The sequence below is a fragment of the Toxorhynchites rutilus genome, chromosome 2 (assembly GCF_029784135.1).
Source record: "Toxorhynchites rutilus septentrionalis strain SRP chromosome 2, ASM2978413v1, whole genome shotgun sequence".
Classification (NCBI taxonomy): domain Eukaryota; kingdom Metazoa; phylum Arthropoda; class Insecta; order Diptera; family Culicidae; genus Toxorhynchites; species Toxorhynchites rutilus.
In genome coordinates, this window is record NC_073745.1 from 74,997,192 (window position 1) to 75,015,771 (window position 18,580).

Here is an 18,580-nt window from a genome sequence, read left to right on the forward strand (position 1 = left end):
ATTTTGAATCTTGTCTTGCTTTTTAAGGAAGAAAAGTTTAACAAATAGCAATTTACCCGCTTGGTGGTATTTTTAGAACGAAATCCTGACGTATCCAGAGGACGTAAGTTTGTTTATTTGGATTCGATAAATGCGCTATGGGGTGTAATAGAGGACTAAAAATGTATCTTCCGTAGACCGATTGAAACATTGTTTTTACGTAATAGATATTTTCAACGATATTGTTTTGAAGACATACACCCAAAGTTAATTTTTAGCACATGTTCTGGCATCCCGATTTATTACATTAAATGAGCTGAAAGATAACATAAAATGTTCTACTCTCCAATACATATATATATATATATATATATATATATATATATATATATATATATATATATATATATATATATATATATATATATATATATATATATATATATATATATATATATATATATATATATATATATATATATATATATATATATATATATATATATATATATATATATATATATATATATATATATATATATATATATATATATATATATATGCTAGAGTTTGCCAAATATACGGCCTAGACCGAGAAAGATATATTCTCGTTCATGTTCTTCTTTATCGTCTTAAGACGCGTCCACATTACGCCGAGCGGCCTTGGCCGCCCGGTAAAACCGACTAAATGTGGACGTACCGCCCGGGCTTGCCGACGTGCCGAAAACCGACTCGAAACAAACCGAACCCAACCCGAAACAAGTGGGTCCGGTTCGAGAAAGTCGAATCATAACAAAACGCAGTAAATTAGCGTTGACGACATTGTGCTTCGTGTGTTCGTGACGGCTTCGTACATCCGATGGGGTTTCGGCTTCGTGTACCCGATGTGGCGTCCACAATACATAACGAACCGAATATGCCGCCTGGTACAGGCCGATCGGTATCATTCGGCATAATGTGGACGCGTCTTTAGAAAACACCTTCCAACTTCATTTTATGATCAGGTGTAATATTATCACACTCCTTTATAATAGTGCTGGCGGCTATATGGATAGCGTGGTCGTGTAAAGTAACTTTGCATTCCAGCCGGCCTTGGTTCGATCCCCATTGACGTACGTCGTATGGACTTTTTTTTGGCACAATCCCAAATGAAAAGAGAAAAGAAAACAGAAAGAGATGTCTGCTCGCATACATACAAACCTTTTTTAAGCTTTTAAAATAGCTCATTATTTGCTCATTTGACTCTCATGCACAGGAAATGGAATCTTTTCTGCCAAAGATGAAATGTTTTCTGCCAACGCTAGTTTTTGTGTACTTTGAATGAAAGAATTTTTAAGTTTCAAATAAGGAAAAAATGAATCTATCATTGCAAAGCTTTTAAATTAATAATTTTTAAATTTTTATCTTTAAATTTTTATTTTTTTAAATGATTTGACCGTTGACCTATACTAAATACATCTCACTATTCAAACGAGTAAGACAGAGCTGAGTACAAGAGTATGCGAGATATCGATTATTAAACTCATGATAGTCATACTTTATCTCTAGAGTAATTTATAGAAAGAGGAAATGACAAGTATTCCTCCTCATCTTTGAACCAGCGTTTGATTCAGCAAACTAACGCACCAAGCAAATGATTCATGGAATGAGTCCGAATAGTTAGCATTGAAATACCGAATCATATTACCGAAATGGAATATTATCTCACACACTTATTAATTTTACCTACATAACGTTCAAACGTCCGAAATTATGCAACCGACATAACGTTCAATCGCCCAAAATTATGCAACTGACATGTCTCTTATAAACGGGAATGAACTCTTCCACTTCACGGAGTTTATTTTTACACGCAACTGTCCGTGACAATGGTGATAGACACAAAAAGATTAAGTGAAGTGTAAGTGACGTGAAAGCGTTTGTGACAGTGATGTTCGTGATCAGGCCCATTGTCAGTCCTCTGGTAAACACGACCATGCAGATGGATAGTTTAATGATTTCTGTATTGATAACACATGCTCAAATATCTTTTTTTCGCGTTAACACTTTATTTCTAGCCCTCTATTGGGTTATTTACGATTCCGCGGATAATCGGGGTTCTACTGTACAGTGAAAACGAGGTTGTGTTGGAGCAAATATGGTGCCGCTTATAGATGCCAATAACTTTTACCGATGTGTATTCGTTGGCTACGGAGAGGAAGTTCCTTTTCGTAGTCGCTGACGGGTCTAACACAGCGATTGTTTGGAAAGGTTTCGTCCATTAACACGTTAAGCCCCGATTTTTTCTTGCTGCGCTCTCCATTCAGCGCGCTCTTGATGCGCGTTTGCACAATATCAGTGTCGGTCTCAGTTCCCAAAGATACTTATTGCATAAATAGAAAATAGTCAGCAATTCGATTAGAAACAAGTCATATTTTGTAAAACATCCGAAAACAATCCGTATATATTTTTATTTTATTATTTTGTAACTGTCAATCCCAGTCAGTCAGCATTTTTCTACCAAAAAGCTCAACGTCGGCCTCTAGGGACTGGCGCTGGGCTCAACGTGTTAACAGCATGAGTTTATACGTATTATACTGTTTCCTAGCGACTCCCGAAATTTTAAAGCTGGAATCCGCAACGGCGTGAGCTACATTTGTTGCCGTCCATGGTGTATGAAATGATGATGATTCTTCCTCTATTTTTAACATCATGGCAACTAATCGCTTTAATAACGTCATCATATATATTCGCAGAAAATGGTTTTGCGATGATCCGCTTTCAAAGTGTGAAGGCAATAAAAAAAAAATTAGCATGTGATGGCTATACCAAAAATAAAATTTTAGAACGTCTTTAAGAAGTGAATCAAACACTGGTACAAGTGTATTGCAGCCTACGGGGATTACTTTAAAGGATTTTTTGAAGATTTAACTTGAAAACACAGTATAGGAACTATCTTGGACCAAACAACTCTTCAGGAATGGTAATCTAAAAAAAAATATAACAAATGAAAAACTAGATGTTGAAGTTAGTAGTGTGATAAGCTAAGCAATCTGCGCACGAATGTGAAATACTTTCTTTCAACAAACCAAAACGCACGACAAACTTAGCTGGATACAGAACAGCTTAGCTAAGCTAATGGAAAGTTTTTTGGCTTTTCTGGGTGGAGAAAGACCAAAAAACATTCCATGGGTATGTTCAGCGAGGGCATCCGAAGTTTGCCCCTGGCGGCGAGACTTCAGAAAGCTTTAGCAAAGGACCACACCCATAGACTAGGAAAACCAGGGAACGCTGGCGGAACTTTTCACTGTCGTACATACCTCTCTAGGTCGTACCAAAGTAATTAATGTCAAGAAAAAGTCGGAAGTGTATCTACCACTTTTTAAAGAAACCTAAGCTTGGAATATTCCTATTTACACTGCCTGTTCTACCAGCTGCCTGTTAAAATAGATTATTAATTAATTTGAATCCTAAAAATTGTCTGGTCCAGATAGCATCAAATATAAATTCTTACGTGGGTCGCGTGACTCGATTCGAAAGCGATACACAAAATGATATCACTGCTTAGTAGACGATGACTCTGAATTGAAATGGTCTCAGTTACAGTTGAAGGTATGAGGAGTCAGTAGGCATTTGGCAGACATCACATTTCTAGCGGGTTTTTGTTAAACAACTGATAAAGCTCTAGTCACTAAAAACACGGAAACTCTGGAAAATTCTACCACGTTTCAGTGAATTGGAAACTATCATAAAAATGGATCACCCATCGTGGTAGACTTGTGTTAGGGAACTGTGTTTAAAGGTATAGAACATTCAGGGTAAAACTAGGGCTCTCGGATGCTCTCCGAAAATACAATTTCAACAAAACTGTTCTCCAGAGAATCTGGCTGCGAGAACGTCATTCTGTTTTTTTTGCCAGCAATCAACCAAATGGCTGAGGTAGAATCTAGTGGCCAAAGCATGCACTTAAAAGTTGTACAGAAATGGTTCTGATGAAGTACCGAATCCGTCTTTACGACCGTTTTGATGGTATAGGTTCGTGAAGATGATTTATGAGCGGCTTCCAGGTCAAAAATTGAATAGGATAAGGGCCCGAGAAGAAATTCCAAGTGAGTTTAAATTCATTTTCGGGTACAAATTTGCTAGATATTATCACTATTGTAAAGAGTTTAAAATTACGAGCGAAAAATCGAGATGGACTCGAAAATGTATGAACAAGAGTGTCTGAAAATTCTACCGTACATTCAATCGCGCGGAGGAACTGTGGAGTTTTACCGAATTCGGCAAGCAGTCACTATAGCCGACTTATGACTATTTCAGCGGTATCGTGACAACGGAGTGGATTTCTTCCAAAAAGGACTTCAACCCACTTAATTGCCCCCAACTCCATTCAACCGAGAAATATTGGGCAATTGTCTGTTTGAAAAGCGGGCAGAATCACTTGGGGTGCAGCGGAAATTAAGAGATGCTGTAATAAAACGGTCTCTCAAAAATTGGACCGGGCTAGGTAATAGAACAAAAGTTTTTTTAAATATTTTTTCATGTAAATTTAGAAACATTCATGAAAATTCCATGATAACGTTTTCTAAGTGACTCGAGTTTAAAAAATGATAGGACGTCAAGGTTTGTAACGAATATCCTTCAGATCGAAGATCAGTGTTACGCTGGGTTGGCTGTTTTCGTGAAGTCCGTGGAAGACCAACAGGTGGGAGGCCAAGGATATAAATTGATGAACGAAGTGAGAGGCTGACTCTTTTATCAACGAGACTAATCGAGCAACATGTGAGAAAAAAACCACGTACTATCGGGATGTCAATTGCGTTTGTTATCCGCATTTTGGAATAAGATTTAGAACTTGTAACATAGTCTCTTGAAACAACATTATTGCAACCCAAATTCTTTTTTTCACATAATGCATGGCTCCTTCGAATTGTCGGAAGATGATGAAACATGCTTTCGATTCAGTGTTCAAATCCCAATCAAATGACTTTTCAACTGTCATTTCTGTCGTTTGGCTAACAAATACCGTTAGAAGAGGGCATTGATTCCTCAAGTGTTCCGAAATCTCCAATTCGCCCTAAACCACAATTTAGTTTCCGAGCCTTTGAATTCGAATTGGCTCCGTTGATTGGTTTTACACCCGGTGCATCTACCACCATCAATTAAACTCGATGTACGTTAGCAGATAACAGGAAAAACACATTTACTAACGCAACAAGGTTTGTGCTGCACCTCAGTTCCAGAGTTCCAGAGCATCTTATTGGAGAAAAATTTTCCGATGTATTGTTTCTCAGTTAAACATTCATTTCCCCTGCATAAAATATGCATTAAAAGCCGACATATGGGACACTAGCAATAAATGCAGAAATGCAAGCAGTAATCAATTGGTTCCTGCAAAAAGGATACAGTTGCTCTCCCGCTCCATGTGGGTTTCCTTCGGTGGGCCGGGCAGGTTCAGTATAACCAGCTGTGCGTCGTGCGATTTGTTGACTATAACCTCGTTCAGTTTCACAGCCGTGTGCATTCGTCTCACGTTACCTTCGTCACTGCTCGGAGAAGAGTGGCCCCAATTTGATCGAGGTCGGTTTTTTTTTCGCACACAGGTCGGTCACAATCGATTGAAGGATTAAAACGGATAAACGAACGAAACAAAAAAAAAGTAGGAGGGAGAGTAAAGTCGTGATTAGCAATTTGGACGTTGGACTTTCGTCAGGGTGCGAATTTGTCGAAGCCCATCGATTAACTTACGGTTGGTAACCAGCTTTACTAGGCGATTTGGGCGTTTCGTCTCCGGGGCCCTTCTTGCTGTCCTTGCCGGGCGAGGCGACATTGTTGGCGAGCTGGGGATTCGTCTTTTCGGTACTTTGAGTATTCGCGTCGTTGTCACCCTCCTTTGTGTCCTTGTCCTTTTCCGATTCAGTCTAAAAGCGATTGATTTGCGGTATTATACGGGGGACGTGAAACAATACAGCACATACAATAAATACCTCATTCTTTTCCTCGCGTTCTTCATCGTTGAAGATGTCCTTGGTCTCCGTCGGGTCGGCGAATCGCACCTTGGACGCCGTTTTGGTATTGTTCTCGATGTGGTGATGATGGTCGACGATTGCTTGTACCTGGGGCGACACGTTAATTGGATTACGGACGAAAGAAAAAGGAGAAGAAGATACAAATTGAATTATTGCTCGGCGAGTAATTAATTGATGAAATGCAGCAATTTCCGGTTAGCTGGATGATAACTTAGCGTCTTTGAAAGCGCCATCAATGGGACAATGGCTTCGGAGAGCAGCACCACCACAACAGCATCACTGTACAGCTGAAGCGTTTTCAGAGATTCGTGAAACAATGAACCGTGCGCGGGAAAGTAATGATGATCGATTGGTTTTACCTTCGTGTTGATACTGAGCAATTCTTTGCCATATGAGTAAACACTCAACTGATGCAGAAATATTTTTTTTACAGTCAATTTTTTACAGTCAATTGAGGATTATTAGCAGACAAATTTTTCAAAAAAGAACCTATGTGTTTTTATTTATTTAGTTTACAAATGAAACAGATTACTCGAAAGCTGTTGACCACAGATGAATGGTGCCTGAGAGAAAGTTGTAGAGAATCAATAATACTTTATACAAAAATACGCATTTTTTTCATTTTAATAAAACATATAGTGCAATATTTTCCAATGAAATCAAAATATATTCTTCTCTGTAAACACATACACTAGTAATTTTGTGATCGATAATGGAACAGGAAAAAATGATTCAATAAGAAACATATTTGGTCAAAAAATTGGTATTTCTTACTAAGCACATATAAACAGTATTGATATATTCCAATTGGCAATGAAACGCTAAACATTTGATTTGTGTGTTTGTTTTCCGCATGTATCTGTACATGATTTGAATGAGTTACACGGTTATTATTTTTTCTCCTGAAAAGTCAGTTGTTATGTTTCGTTAACATGAGAACTGCAATGGATTCAAATAGAGAACAGATCACGATCTTGCAATTTCAAAGTTTCAAAAATATAGAAATTGGGGAGAGCTATTACATCTGAATTTAGGAAGCTTTTTCGTCCGCAGTACCTTAAGGCTTCTCAAGAAAACTGAAACTCTTTATCCAACAAAAAACCAGTTAAAACACGGAGTGTTCGAACTTCAGCAGTGGTGAAGAATCGTTTCGGTCGAAATTCGAACCGTTCGGCAAGAGAAATATGAAATGGATATAATTTACAGTGCAGCCCTAAAGGGACTCGTCGTAAAGTCGCTAGGAGAGGATGCGAACGTGATAGGCTTTTCTCATGAAACAGTAATTGAGTGCACGAATCTGGACGAAATTACTATGCAGAATGAGCTGAGAAGTGTGATAGTTCTGCAGTGCGACCTGGGAGACGCACCGTTAACAATCTGGTTGAGGAGGATCATCGGATCAATCCGGTTGATGAGGATCATCGGATCAATCCGGTTGAGGAGGGGACCACCAAGCAGGCGGAAAGATATTTTGGGTTCCTGGGCTTAAGGCATTGCGCGGAAAATGACAGTTGCCCCAACAGATTTGAGCTGTGCAGAAGGGGTGGTGAGCAGAGTTACCATATCTACAGAATAATTCTTCAATTTCGTTATCATTTTGCTGTCGTTTTCTTTGAATTTGAAAGCAGACGCTTTCACTTCACGATTGAAACTGCTCTATCCATTATTATTTGAATGGGATATATGTCAGTTTCAGTTTCACTTGTGGAATGACGATCACTGCTTCCAAATGAAACTTTTTTGATTTCATTTTTCCAGACTGTATTCTCCCGGACAACAAAACAACAAAAGTGGTATTAAAAGAGGCATAGTAGTCTTACAACCAGTGTCGGCTACTGATTACACCGGCTGGCAAACTGCACATTCTTTCACATCGTGATCTTTATTACTTTCAGTGAATACCGTTCGAACTCAAATGAAACTTTCATTCGAATATAAGACACTTTCATTCGATTTAAAACACTTCCATTATCATTTGACGATTTGATAACTTCGCTTCAGTGTGAAGAAAGAAAGGTAAACTGATATTCTCTTCGTAGAGCGTGAAAAAAATGCCAGCGTTATCAGCTGATTGCAGCAGTCATGGTGAAAACAGTGAAGCAATTATGATCGATGCCTTGTTTGCACCGCCAGCTTCTACTTCTTCCCCGGAACGAAGAAATTGGACATCGTGCAGCTCTTCGTGTCCGCCGGATATAGCCGATTCGGCATTCACAACATCCCCTCCCTTCTGAACAAAGACGAGAACGTCGTTGACGCTAGATGCCATGAGACCGTAAAGTGCAACAGAAGTTGAAGAGAAAGACCGAGGGCAAGATGGCCTCATCGTTCCGCACCTTGGGCCGGTAGATTGAAGCGAGCGACTAAACGGTGAAGAAGCTCCTGGTCAAACGAACATTTTTATGTGGAAGCGTCAAATGAGACGCTTCCGGAAGCAGCGAAGGTGCTGTTGAAAAATATATTTCTGAAGAAGCGCGACGTTATGCTTATAATAGATGACGAAGCCTACTTGGCGCTGGATTACAACGGCTGGCAGGGGATCGGGTAATTTACGTTCCCCACCAAGAACCTTTTTAATGAATTTTGTATGGGAAATATATTCGAAGAAGGCATTTAGAATTTTTTTCATCACCATCCGTAGGTGGTCCATGCACAGAAGGCATACCGGGAGAATGTAAGGTGTTGATATGGGTAGGTTCAAGCCCCACTCAAGAAATAAAACCAAATTCATATGAATGTTTCTTGATTGGTAAAGCCAACAAAATCTCCATATGTAGCGTATTCGCATCCCTAAAATGGTCATTAAAGCAGCTGGATGTCGAAGGATCCATCAGCGCTTTTTAAAGAAACGATCGTGAACCCATTACCGACGTCACTTTATGCATTCCGTCGCAGGCGCAAAACATGAATTGAATAGTTCGCGAGGGGTATACTCATAGTGACCATCAGGCAATCCGGTATAGCATCGGACATCGGTATTCGGAGGTTCTAATACCGACAAGAAGTTACGAGTGAGAGTGGAAAACGAAGGCTATCGAGGGTTTCATACAAGAATGTGATCTCTCGGACATGAACTCAGAAAGGAACGTATTGTTGTTTTTCGAGTGGCGAGGGCTGCTTTGAAACGCTAAATAAAATGCAGCAAATCGACATGCTACAAATCCCTGTCAATCCCTGGGGATAATAATACCGTGTAGTGATGTCGAAGATCAGATATTCAACGACACCCGTGAAGTCGTGTCAAGAAAACAAACTATTATGGAGGGGCTCCTCCTGAAGTATGAGCCAACGACATAGTCGAATATATCATATGGCAAGGCAGTAGTTGAAGTCTCCAACGAGGAACCCGTGGGTTTGACGAAAAACCTGAAAGTGAAGATGGCGCCTGGTTTGGATGAAATTCCCAACACAACAGTATTGAAAGTGGTGATCCAAGGGTCCCCGGGCAGGTTAAGAGTGGTGCCGCAAAATGCCTAGACGAGGATCTTCTATCCGACGAATGGAAATTTTAGAAGTTGGTTCTGTTGTCGAAACCAGAGAATCCACCGGCAGACATATAGACCCATATATCTAAATGCACGAATGGTAATCTCTCTCGTTCGAACGAGAGAGAACGAGACGAGAGGTGATCTACACTGTGCTGTGATAACGATCGACATCAAGAACGCTTCAAATAGCGCCATGTAAAGGGTGTGTCACATCAAATTGCATCACGGAAAAAACGCTGTAGAAATTTAATTTTTAGGAATTATATCTTCAGCTTTCGCTTATAATCAGATAAGAGTGTATAGATCACGTTGGCCATGCTTCACTGTAAATTTTTCGTAAATTTGGAAAAATGTCGTCGAACGAAAAAGAGCGTCGTGAATTAATCCTGTGCACTCATTTAGAGAATCCGGAGTTGTCACATCGGGACATCGGTAAGATGCTGGGAATCGTCCAATCCACGGTCAGCAGAGTACTAAAACGATACTTCGAGAACCTAACCATCGACCGGAAGGTGAAGAACGGCAAAAATGGATGCTCCGTCAGTGAAAAAGATCACAAGCGCGTAGTTAAGCAGTTTAGACGTGATCCGAGAAGTTCGGTCCGGGATGTCGCCAATAAGCTGAATTTGCCAAGTTCATTCGTCCAGCGGACCAAGCAGCGGGAGGGCCTGCGTACATACAAGGTTCAGAAGGCTCCTAACCGCGACGAAAGGCAAAACATGGTGGGGAAGTCGCGAGCCCGGAAGCTGTACACCGAAATGCTGACGAAGCTGCATTACCTGGTAATGGACGACGAAACCTACGTCAAAGCGGACTTTCGTCAGCTACCGGGCCTGTTGTTCTTCTCCGCAGAGGACAAATTCAGCGTTCCGGAGGAGATTCGCAAGCAGAAACTATCCAAGTTTGCCAAAAAGTACATGGTGTGGCAAGCGATCTGCTCTTGCGGAAAGCGGAGCGCCCCCTTCGTGATGACCGGCACGGTAAACGGGCAGGTTTATCTTAAGGAGTGCCTACAGAAGCGCTTACTACCACTATTGAAGCAGCACTAGGGCCCGACCATCTTCTGGCCGGATCTCGCTTCGTGCCACTATTCAAAGGACGTGTTGAAGTGGTACGAAGCCAACGGGGTCACCTTCGTGCCAAAGGAAATGAACCCGCCCAACGCGCCGGAGCTTCGCCCAATAGAGAAATATTGGGCGATTATGAAGCAGGCCCTCCGGAAGAACCCAAAAGTTGTCAAATCGGAGGCGGACTTCAAGAGAAAATGGATTTCTGTTCAAAAAAAAACTACAACCTGACGTTGTACAGAACCTTATGGACGGGGTAAAGAGGAAGGTGCGAGCATACGGGCTTGGGCTCGAAGTATGAATAAAAAGAAAATGCCAAAAGTTGTTTAATAGTTTTTATTTTACTGTCTAAAATTTTCAAAAGGATCGGTCAACTGGGCGAATTTCTACAGCGTTTTTTCCGTGATGCAATTTGATGTGACACACCCTTTATGTCGCTGGTTACCTATGCAGAATCAAGCCGAATAACACTAGACCTAGCAGTTTCTGAAGGTAGTTCTGGGTAGTGTATCGTCGTTGATATCGAGATACCTAGGTCCTTCGTTCCGATATGTCCGATATGTTGCGAATGAGAGGCAAAGTAAAATATAAGCTTACAGAATCGAAAGCAATCATTACGTTTTGATTCGTATGCTTATATATCATTGAGTGCTAACCGGAGCAGAGTTTTTGCTTGTGGCATGATTCGTAGTGTCGCCGCACGGATCATGCCTTTAGAGCGTGATTCATGGCGAGAACGATAGAGCGGATGCTTAGATCGCGCTCTATCCTAAATACACAGAATAGCTTGCGCAGTGGCTTTATCGTAACTAATGAGGTTTTTCCGAAGTGCGATTATTGCTAGCTGAAAACCTAAATATCATAAAACTCCTCCGGCCAGCGATAACCCGCCGGGAAGGAGAACAAAACAAAAATAAGCAAAACGACGTAATGTGTTTACGATCAGAGCCTATCTCCGATCGTAAATACCGAAGGACGGGAGAAATCCCAAAAAGAGAGCACTATGGGTGCTATAAACGGAGCCTATCTCCGAGCTAGGACAATAAGTAATAAAACGGAGAGGAAAAGATAACACGCCTGCGAGCGTGTTAATAATCATCCCTCGTTCGCCCGTCTGGCTTAGAATAAATAATTGTAATTTTCTCTCTCTTATGCTACGCCCTTCTGGGGTAGATAAGAAGGCAATGTCTGTATATAAGAGAAAACTTGAACAGAATAAACGCACTCTCAACTGGACACTCTCAACCATACCACGGACGTAGGAGCGTCGTGGCGAAGTACCGAACCCCTCTTTTTTTGTCATAAACGTATCACAACCCTGGACATCGCCCGAGCATCCTGGACACCATCGGGAGCACCCTGGACATCATCGCCGGCAGATCCCAGCGCAACAAGCGCTGGTAAGTATTGAACACCCCTCCTCCAAAGATCCGAAATTCCAACCACCCTTCCTCTCCCTTTTCCTTCCCTTGGCTCCGCCCGGCCAAACTCCCAAGTGACGCGGTACTACCGGATCGCACCAGTAGGCGCATACTCGTTATGCGCTCTACGTGATCTGGCCTACCACATAGCGTCCAGTAAAGGGCTTTCCCTTCGTGTCATCAGCACGATCTCGAACTGCAGCCACATCAGCACGATACCCTGCAGCCACATTTGGTGGCTCCAGAGAGGATCTTTCCTCCAGCGTAATCAGCACGATACCCTGCAGTCACACGTAGCATGTATAGGAGAAGTGTGTAATACGCACCCCCTAAGCGAGAATGGATTTATCTTGACCGTGCTCTCAAAATTTAAGGTAACAACTACGTCACTACGTAGATTAGTTAACCCTCAGTCATCTGTACTCGTGCTGTATTTTAGATACAGATTTTGTAAGGCGCCCAAAAAGATCAGATGTTCAACGACACCAATTTCCAAACATACGGCCGTTTAACAGCCCAGCAGAAGTATACTATGCCCATGAGTTGTTTCTCTCAGATACTATGAAGCTCAGAGAAACAGCTTGTATGAATTAGAGATTCCATCAATCTATTCCCCTCATGCCCACCAGCGAAGAGAAGAAACCGTTCCTCCGGTGAGCGTGTTCTCCCAGTATTCGTGCATTAATTCTCCAGTCCGCGCTCTTGTTTTCCTGCATTCTCTGAGCACATAATATAGATGCCAGTTGTGAAGACATGTTTTCGTTGTCAAGATATTTAATTTTGTGAAAACATACTGAGATCATTTCAAAGTATGTGAAAACAATTGAGGGGCTTAGAATGAAAGGGGTGTAAGTGATTTGATCGATTGCTCTACATCGACTCTCTCTTTTGGTCGTAACTTAGCTGCAAATACATTCCCAGCTGTGTTTGAAAATGTGGAAGATAGGTCAGAACCTCATCTATCGGATTGTAAAGCAAAATTAAATTGGAACGTTTTTGCAGTTGAGTTATTAACTAAATAAAAAGTTGATGAAGAGAACTCGATCAAGTCACTTACACCCCTTGCATTCTGAGGCCCTCAGTTGTTTGTGTGATTTATCGAACATCGTTTAGAAATATCGTAATGGTTTGATCATTTTTGTTCATTATGATTACATTTGAAGGCATTTATTCGTGCCAAGCAGAGATATTTGAAAAAATCATCTGGCATCCCTCACATACAAGGTATTTCTCTCGTGAGAATGCTTACGGCCGAAAGCGAGCAAATTTCCCCGATCGAAGGTATGCCATACTGCCCGATGGTAAGCTATCAAATTGAGAGAGAAAAGAATCCTTTCTTACCATTTTCTTCATCTGAGATATTCACTGGGAACTCGACTCAATGCATATGACCCACAGTTATCGCCTCTGAATCGGTTTCAAGCAACAAAAACCTTGTAGAAGTGATGTTGAAAATTACATCGAAGATCGCTTCCAAAGACAAATATTTTTCTTATTTTTTTAAAGCATGTTTCAAATGTAAAATTTGCATGGTAGGATTTTATCATTGAATTTCTATTCTTGCTGGTTTACGAGAAAATCAGGCGGGTCAAATTGCCTGGCAGGCGCGTTTCAGACACATCTCCTCTAACAACAAACGGATGCCATTGGGAGAAATTACTTCTGCGTGATCATATTTGAACAAACGAAAGTGAATTGTTCAGTGAAACATTCGATCGGCGAACACTGATGAAGATACTTCGTTATCGTGAAGAAAGTTAAATACAAGTCGGACTCGATTATATATAGCCGACCATTTTTTCAAACAATTATTTTCAAATCCCATACATAATCGAATTTCAAGAAAACAATTTTTTCATTAATGTAATAGTTTTTTTGTGATTCGATTATGTATTGGATTCGAGAATTAACGATGAAAGTGAAATTGCGATTATATATAATCGAGTTCGACCTGTACATATCTGGATTGTAGGCACGTGGTATTTGTATGTCAGCGTTACAAAACACTGCACTGAGAGATGTCATCCTTCTGTGTAGAAAACATAGTTGAGGTAATGTGCCAAGATGAAGTCACATGGAATGCCATCATGTTGCAAAAATGTTGTCGGCTGCAAAAACAAAAAAATAGATAAATACATGGCGAGTTGACCATGGCAGGTCACGCTGTAAAAATTTCGAATCAAAATGCTTTTGACGAAGGTAAAGTATATCCATTTCTGAGATATTTCAAAAATTACTTCGATGCAATTATTTTTTATGAAATTACTCCGTTTTAAAGTTTTGTTGTCGTTCTTCACCTACAGTAATTAATTTTTCTAAGTTTTGGTCATTGCTCTCACATTATGTTTCACATCTGTATCCATTTGTAAACATCTGTTATCTTACAGTTGATTAGTTTGATGATTTCTGTATTGATAAACCATAGTTGTTATTTAAAAATATTTTTTTCGCGTTCAAACATTATTTTTATTTTTTTTTTATATATTTGTAGAAAATAATTCAAAAATTTGCAACATCAGAAAATTGTAGTTTTTCAGACACAATTTATATACAATCAACAGTTTTCGAGTTATAATTTTTTTTGTAAACTTATCTATGGAGCAATTCCACGTCAAATTAACCGGCCACTGCCTGATTTTTTTAACTTCGTACCTACGATTTTTTTTTAAATCTTGCGGGTTGGTTCAAAATAGACTGTTTCCGGTTAGTTTTGCGTAGAAAAAAAACACAATTTGGCTCTATGTAAAAACATCAACAATTTTCTGATGGAACGGTTTTAGGTCATGATGGTCGATTGATCTGTAGAAAAAAAACCTTATTTCGGCACCGAAGTCATTTTGATAGCTGAATTTAAATTGGAGAGAGCTAGTTTCTTAATTATTCTGGCAAATTTCACTTTAAAATGCTCTATTGAAACCCTAACCATGGAGACGCAGGGTAAAACCAAACGATCGACGAAATGCACGAAAGCTATGCGAAGCACGTTTTATTTGATGAAAATTTAGAGCCATGAATCTTGCCGATGCGGTTCTCGCCTTGGAATCTGCCGAGTAAACAATTTGGCCGGCCAAAAATAATTGGCTATGCACACACAGTCATCATTTCGTTGAAAACGCCTCACTGTTTGTCGCTCAAAAAGAGCGGCGGTGGTGAATCGAAGACTCCCGAGTCCATTCGGATGGCCCATTCTGTGCTGCAGAATCACGATCCCTCTTTGATCGGTGGGATGGAAAGGAAAACTTTCTTCTTTTCTCAATCCAGCCTCCCAACCGGTCAGCACTGGTGGCCAGGGGAGGTGGTCACAGAGAGTAAGCTTTCTTTTCCGGCTCCCGAGTAAATTAAACGAGAGAACATAACAATAGCAATAAAAGTGTAATCAAATTAGGGGGAAAACACGAGGAGCAAGAATGCAAGCAAAACGTCCGTAGTGGGGCAAGAAAATCGAGTTGGGCGGGGGTGGTGGTAGCGGCAAAAAAAAAAACAAAACGGTTTTTCGAACAGAACCACAGCGAACGCCAACGCAAAGTCTGGCCGCAAAGTGAGGGCGAAGTGATATGGGAAACAGCAGAAATGAAGAAGGAATGAATGAATATTATAACGATTGTGTGAGGCTATTAAAAATTGAATTCGAAGAAAGATGTTTTGCTATCGCTTGCTGATGATGCTGGACTTTGATAGAGGGACAGAACACAACGAGCAGATACGATATGATGACGATGATATGGGCTTGCAACTGGAAATATTCATATATAAATATGTTGTAATTGGTATAGTGTGGAGATGACGATGGTAAACTATACTTGGATGAGAGACGAAAGAATGCGTGCTTCGTGTCATCGCAAGCGTATTTCATAATAAAATTTCTGATTGCATGCATTTCAGTTTCGATGGGCTTAAGCCCCATGGATAGACCGATAGGTTCACAGATAAAAGTAACACACATACTTGATTATACATGAACAGGTAAATACAAATATGTAGGTATATACAGTTTATGAACAATAATTTCATAAGATTGTTGCTATGATCGTTCGAGAAGTAAAATATGGTTTAGAACATTAATGATTTTTTTTTGCATTATTTTGCATTCTTTTATCGAAATTGTTTATTTGAAAGATATGAATGAAGATTAAGGTTGATTCATCATTTGTTACTTATAAGCGTTTCAACTAATTACGTTCAATTTATTCACAATTGTTGTTTAGGAAACTTTCAGCAGATATTATCACAAATAAATTCAATTCAGGATACTTAGCTTCTTGATAAAAAAATATTATGAAACTGTAGCCTCGACAGGAAAATTGAATATGCAAAATCCACATTTTTTTGTGAATTTTAAAAGACTGTAGACAAGTTAGTGTTAAATGAGCCTCTAGTAAACGATCTTACAACTCAGCCGGTCTTGGTTCGATCCTTGCTTGGCATTGTTTGGGATTCTTTTTTTTTAAGTCAAAATAAAATTTAAAAAATATAATAGGAACATGGTGCAATATCGATTACTCAACTAATTTTGTTCCTTCGATTTGGTAACATTGTGATAAATGAACACCTAGAGTTTTTTTTCTTGAAGAAATGTTTTCGTATATATTTTTTGAATTTTTTTGAGTTATTTGATTCAAATTAAATAAATACATTGTAGTTTATTTTTATATCTAATTTTTGTAATTTTTCCAGTTGTGGAATACTAAAAAAAGAGTTATACTTAACCCCTTCCCGTGTTATTTAATGTGTGACGATCAAGTGATTTCACTAGCCTGCTGAGCGTTCTAGCGCCCTATGTTATTCAAGTACCCACGAGTGAGACTCGATGTTGTACGGGAAAGGGTTAAAGAAAACATTTCATTTGTATTGAAAAAAACAATGATAAAGAACAGTGCCCACTTCAATTTGGCTACCGAAAAGATGAATTAAAATAAAAGAAAAGCTTTTAATAACCAATGTGTCCTCCTTTGACATCCTTGAACTCGGTATGCTTTCCACCGGGTTCTTTAGGTGCCGAGCTGTTCCCAGCTTTTTATTGGCAATACTTGTTTTGGCACCGAGAATCGCCCAAATGCTCGATGGGGTTGAGGTTCAGGCTTTGTGGAGGCCATTCCAGCGGTTTGAGCCGCTAAGACCGGAAGAAAGACTTGATCTTCTGGGCTTCTGCGGCTGAAATATGAACTTCTTTTTAAGGCCGCAGGATGTTAATATAGCAATCTGCCGTTATTATCCCATCGTTTTTCACGAGGCTTCCCACTCTATCCGACGAGAAACACCCCCGGACCATTTTACAGAACTCTATGGACTGTTCCTGAGGACTAAGAATACGAAGACTTTCTGAATCTTTTTACCATTGAAATAATGGAAATTAATCACAAATCGAGTAGTCTTATGAGTAATAGTTATGAGTAAATCTATGATCCATGAATATTTTGGCTCGAAATGTCAAGAAACCGTGACTGAATTTCACAATTTTTGTTTCTGAACACTTAAGCTTTGATACTCATTAAACAGTGTCTCATTACTCATAATGGTACTTTTTCGCGAAATTAGTTTGATTTTTGGATACAATAGAGCCTTCTTTTTCATTTGACTGCAATCAAATTGATTTATAAATACATATTCATGGTAAAAATCTAAAAAAAAATGTTTAATCAAATTTGTCTCAAATTCAGAACAGCGAATATTAAAAAAAAATCATAACTTTTGAACTACTCTACCGAATCATTTGTTTTTTTTTTCGTTTTTGAGTTATGATTTTCAAAAGTTTAGGTGGACTTAATGGAGGAAACAAAACAATGTTTAAAGCACTCACGGTTTCATGGTGTTAGGAGCCAAAATGTCCATGAAATCTTTTAACTGTTTGTTTTTTAATAAATGACAATTGTAATGTGATTTAATTCCATTACACCCATACCTCGCTATACGGCCGCACTTTATATGGCATTTGGCTACAGCGGCCCTCTTGAATTAGGACACGTTTTCGATTTACGGCCTAAAATGTTTCGCTATAATGGCAAAATTCATGTTAGAGTGCCAATGAAAATGGACATCTCGAATTTTTAAATGGAACTTTCTTAAGAATATTGATTCCCTCAAAAAGCTACCCTGTGCAGAATATCAGCTAAATCGGACTTCATTTATTTGTATCGCACAGCCATCAAAGTTTGAGTTTTTCGTAAATAACAGAAAAAAGATTTTTGAAAACGCATTTTTGATTTAAATTAACTAGAAATATATAGTGCATTTAGAATGATAAACCATGTTACAAACAAATTTGGAACATATCCGATTGAATTTGTATGAACTTGTATTGGGTTGGGGAAAAAGAAATGTCGTATATTGTCAATATATGGCAACACTTAAACATATCTTGTGCTGTACTTATCGCATCGGGTCATACTATACGGCTATTTGAAAACGACAATCTGTGCTACAAGTATCGTTTTGACAGTGTTGTAATTGTCCTTTTCAGTCTCAAGTTATAGCGCGTCAAAGATGGAGTCCACCAAGCAAGAAATTCGCCATATTTTACGTTTTTACTACCTGCGAGGTAAAACTGCAACGAAGGCAGCCGAAAAAATTCGTGTAGTTTATGGACCCGATACTGTAACGATTCGCACAGCACAGCGTTG

The 18,580-nt window shown here is 39.5% G+C and overlaps 1 protein-coding gene and 1 pseudogene across 12 annotated transcripts in view; one reads left to right on the forward strand and one right to left on the reverse strand.

Moving 5' to 3' along the window:
- The window catches only part of LOC129767221 (solute carrier family 12 member 4), a 588,731-nt gene that overhangs the window by 20,630 nt on the left and 549,521 nt on the right, over positions 1 to 18,580 (reverse strand). For 10 of the 12 annotated variants that reach the window (XM_055767881.1, XM_055767883.1, XM_055767880.1 and 7 more), the window contains 3 exons: positions 5,937 to 6,074; positions 5,707 to 5,879; positions 5,365 to 5,504 (listed from right to left, as the gene is read on the reverse strand). In XM_055767881.1, the coding sequence (XP_055623856.1) occupies positions 5,365 to 5,504; positions 5,707 to 5,879; positions 5,937 to 6,074 (451 nt within the window). The remainder of the gene's footprint in view (positions 1 to 5,364; positions 5,505 to 5,706; positions 5,880 to 5,936; positions 6,075 to 18,580) is intronic. The other 2 variants (XM_055767886.1, XM_055767879.1) reach the window with 1 other exon arrangement.
- Positions 11,326 to 11,454, forward strand: LOC129772135 (U4 spliceosomal RNA; annotated as a pseudogene).